Below are 3,637 nucleotides of genomic sequence, written 5' to 3' on the forward strand. Positions count from 1 at the left end.
AAGCAAAGAAAAGCGGACGTGAGTCAGTGTGTGTATCTGTCTCCACCATCTATGGCATCAGTTCTGACTATAAAGAACTGGCGAGTATTAAGCACGTCACTAAGACGCACTGAAGGCAAAACCTGTAGTGGTGTGCCAGCTTCACTCAGCATGTCATGCACTTTGTGAAATTTTTATTACAGCTTAACTAGTTTGGTTATGAGAGTGAGATGCAGTATGACTGATTGAGAAGGGGGGGTTAACGCCTAGTTTGTGAAACAAAGGACTAAATAGTGCAAATCAGTCATTAAACCCAACAATGCCCTAAAACAGCAACATTCCACGCTGTCTTTCAACGTTTGTTAATACTCCTTGTATATGTATTTTTATTTTTGTTTATTATTTTTCATATCGCTAAGATTTTGTGTTGCTACTGAACTCCGAAACATAGTAAAGGTCATGTAATAAAACCAGCTACCATTCTGAATGGGTCTCTGAACCCACATGCTTTCCCCAAAGGGCAGAGATAATGGATCTGTGCTTGAGAACGCTAACTGACACGTCGGCAGACCGCGGGCTTCATATCTTGGGAAATCTCAGTGGGCTGCGGGCCTTTCCATATTGCAGCTCAATTCAGCAACTTTTACTATGGAAACTTCAAAACGCGGCAAATTTAGAAAGAGGATGTGTAAAGGAATCAAGTGAACGATCAACTTTCCGCTGACTTCATCTGTTCTGGGAGCCTGGTGGGTATAAGAGGGAACTAGAGGAGACATCTCAGCATCAGCCTGCTGACCAACACAGGTGGTGATTTCCAGGTGGGCTGAGACCTTCCCCATCTCACTATACGTTCTGCTCCTTATTTTTGTAATCTGTTTTCTCACCCTTTAAGGGGGTATATTCAAGCCTTACTAGAAGACTCACTTCTGTCTTACTGTCTTGCTATCCCGCTCATAATTGTTTTTGTGTTATATTCCATTTGTAATTTTAAAATTCTGTCATTGCTAGCCTCCAGCATTCTACGCAGAAAATGGAACCTGCCATCAACACCCTGATCTCCCTCTTCAAAAGCCATGCTGGGAAAGACGGGACCCCTTCCACTCTGAGCAAGGAGGAATTCCACAATCTGGTGATCTCTCAGCTTTCCACCTTTGTCAAGGTAAGTGGGCCTTAACCAGAATCAGGTGGTTGCTCCCTCGTTCTGCGAGATCCTGTGATGAACAGGAGAATTTGCTAAGCGGTGAGTCAACGGGTGTCATTTGAAACTTCAGTTTAATTTAAAAATATAATAAAACTTATTTCGTAATACTTTACTTGGGGGGGCACAAATACTGTAGTGTTACACTCTTGCTTTATATATATTAATTAAGCAGAAACTAAGTGTTAGTTACATACTGATCTTGTTCATTCATCATTAATCAGTCATAATGCATCATGTATTTTATGCAGCTACTGTATTTGTTCATGATTTGTACTTGAGTAGTAATCGAGTTACTAAGTTATTTGTGCGCCCTCAAGTAAAGTGTTGCCAGTGATTTAAATTTATAGTACTGCTTTTGACAGATATTTTGATATAGAGTTATTTTGTCTCATTTGTTCCTATTCAAAGAGTTTGTTACAGTTTTGGGTTATAGAATTTTAGATTTTACCTCAGCACCCCACCCTGTACTCACCAGTTAAAGAAAAGACCTGTAAAATGCTCACACGTTGTGCTTTTCGCCAACTTACCACTCACCATCATATGTCTGTATGTATATATAAAGTAAGTGTGGGTTTAGGTGACTATTTTACTTATACTTTAGCTCTGTGGAGTTAAAGCATTTTGGAGCTTAAATATTCCTTTTTTTATCTAATTTAGTCCCACAAAGTCAAGCATGTCAGAAAAAAAAATCATACAATATGTCTAAATATTTTAAACCTACTGAAAATACATCACAGTGATGAGCCTCCTTCCTGGTAACTTCTACCCCAGCACTGTTGATGTTTTCTTGTTGCATGTGTGTTCCTGCATCTATGCATGCAGAATCCATATCAAATTCAGTGCAGCAAAGCTTAATTTAAAAGGCTGCTGGGTAACACTTTAATTAAGGTCTTGTTTTTAGTCATTTTTAAACACATTTGTTACAAATAATAATGCATTTGTAAAGCATTATAAACATGGCTATAAATATACGTCAAAAGGCACAACACATTATAGTCATGTGTATTATGCATGGTGAATGCTCTATGCAGCTCTCAGGTATAATGCACTATAGATATCTTTATAATGCATTAAATGGTTAGTATAAGCATTAAGGCTTTTTGTACTGCATTATAAAGGTATCTATAGTTCACTATAGATGAGAGCTTCATAAAGCATTCATAATGCATAATAAACATGGCTATAATATGTTATGCCTTTTTATAAATAGTTATAGCCATGTTTATGAATGCTTTATAATGCATTATGAATGTGTTTATAAATGACTAAAAACACAGCCTTAAGTAAAGTGTTATCGGCTGCTGTAAAACACTCTTTCACTGGCTGACCTGTTAAGTTTATGGGATAACTACAGAGTTACTTATTAATTAATGAGAACAGAACCATCTATGGAAGAACATGAAAGCTTTCCCTGCATATCAAAGCAGCAAGCGTACAGCTGAGAGGGGACCCAATGCACCACTTTAGTCATGTTCCAGAGTCTCAAACCAACATCCCCAGATAAGAATACCATTCAAACCCATGATATCATCCCACCCCATCGGAGAGACTTTAAAATAAGGTTAAACTGACTCTACTACATTTGGCTGTGCTAAAAATCAAGATTGAGTTATTTACATACTGATATGACATCAGTAATAAAAAGAAATCTATATATAGAAGCCTAAAGTATTTTCACATTATGATATTAAAATTCATAAATGTGTATCTATATGGGTATTAATGTGGTCATCATTCCTAGTCATGATTCTGACAGGAATACATAGTTTAAACATAATTTATCGAAAGTATTGACTAAATGTAACACATTGTATTACTATGTTCACTCAGCATGTCATACAAAGCCTCTTTCTTCATTTTATATGGCACATGCACTGATATGATTTTAATATTGGCTTGATGTAGAATTCCAATGATCCTGCAGTGATTGACCAGCTCATGGGCTCACTGGATGCAGATAATGATGGAGAACTGACGTTTCTGGAATTCTGGCAGCTGATTGGCAAACTCGCGAACAAACAAGGAGGCTTCAGCCAGTGAAACGTCACAGGACTGGCTTACATTGTAAACTGTCACAATGTTCCATTTCAGATCATAAATGTGCTGTAATTGTTTTGAAATTAGTATGGGTACTAGTAAAATCATATATTTGACCCCTGTGCTTTATTTTGCATTATTTGATTAACCATTGCCATTCTCTTTATATCACTTTCCTCCCTGGTTTCACTTACTATCTCCATCCTAATATCTGTAGTATCTATTACAATACACTTTATTTCCTGTAGCTGTGTAGATTGAACACTTTACAAACAGATGTATTTAGGATGTATCTAGGACAAGATTCCCTTGCTCTCCTAGTAGCTGGGCAGGAAGGGGTTAAACTAAAGCTTTTTCAGAGTTGCCTTACTGATGCAAAGTGTTCTCTTTCGGAGGGTGCTGGCTGTCTGTGGAGGTGTT

General features: G+C 37.4%; 1 protein-coding gene across 1 annotated transcript; it reads left to right on the forward strand.

Moving 5' to 3' along the window:
- The first annotated feature begins 692 nt into the window (after positions 1–692).
- On the forward strand, positions 693–3,333 carry LOC111840927 (protein S100-A11-like). The gene is made up of 3 exons (XM_023806296.2): positions 693–797; positions 988–1,138; positions 3,086–3,333. Exons 2-3 carry the CDS (start codon positions 1,010–1,012, stop codon positions 3,218–3,220), a joined length of 264 nt encoding a protein of 87 aa, XP_023662064.2. The 5' UTR covers positions 693–797; positions 988–1,009; the 3' UTR covers positions 3,221–3,333.
- The last annotated feature ends 304 nt before the right edge of the window (positions 3,334–3,637 follow it).

The sequence above is a fragment of the Paramormyrops kingsleyae genome, chromosome 9 (assembly GCF_048594095.1).
Source record: "Paramormyrops kingsleyae isolate MSU_618 chromosome 9, PKINGS_0.4, whole genome shotgun sequence".
Lineage (NCBI taxonomy): Eukaryota > Metazoa > Chordata > Actinopteri > Osteoglossiformes > Mormyridae > Paramormyrops > Paramormyrops kingsleyae.

Bases quoted from the DNA above. Each gene is read 5' to 3' on its own strand.
- LOC111840927 (XM_023806296.2), top strand. From the start codon at position 1,010: ATGGAACCTGCCATCAACACCCTGATCTCCCTCTTCAAAAGCCATGCT. The intron at 1,139-3,085 runs GTAAGTGGGCCT...GGCTTGATGTAG, and splicing joins AGCTTTCCACCTTTGTCAAG to AATTCCAATGATCCTGCAGT.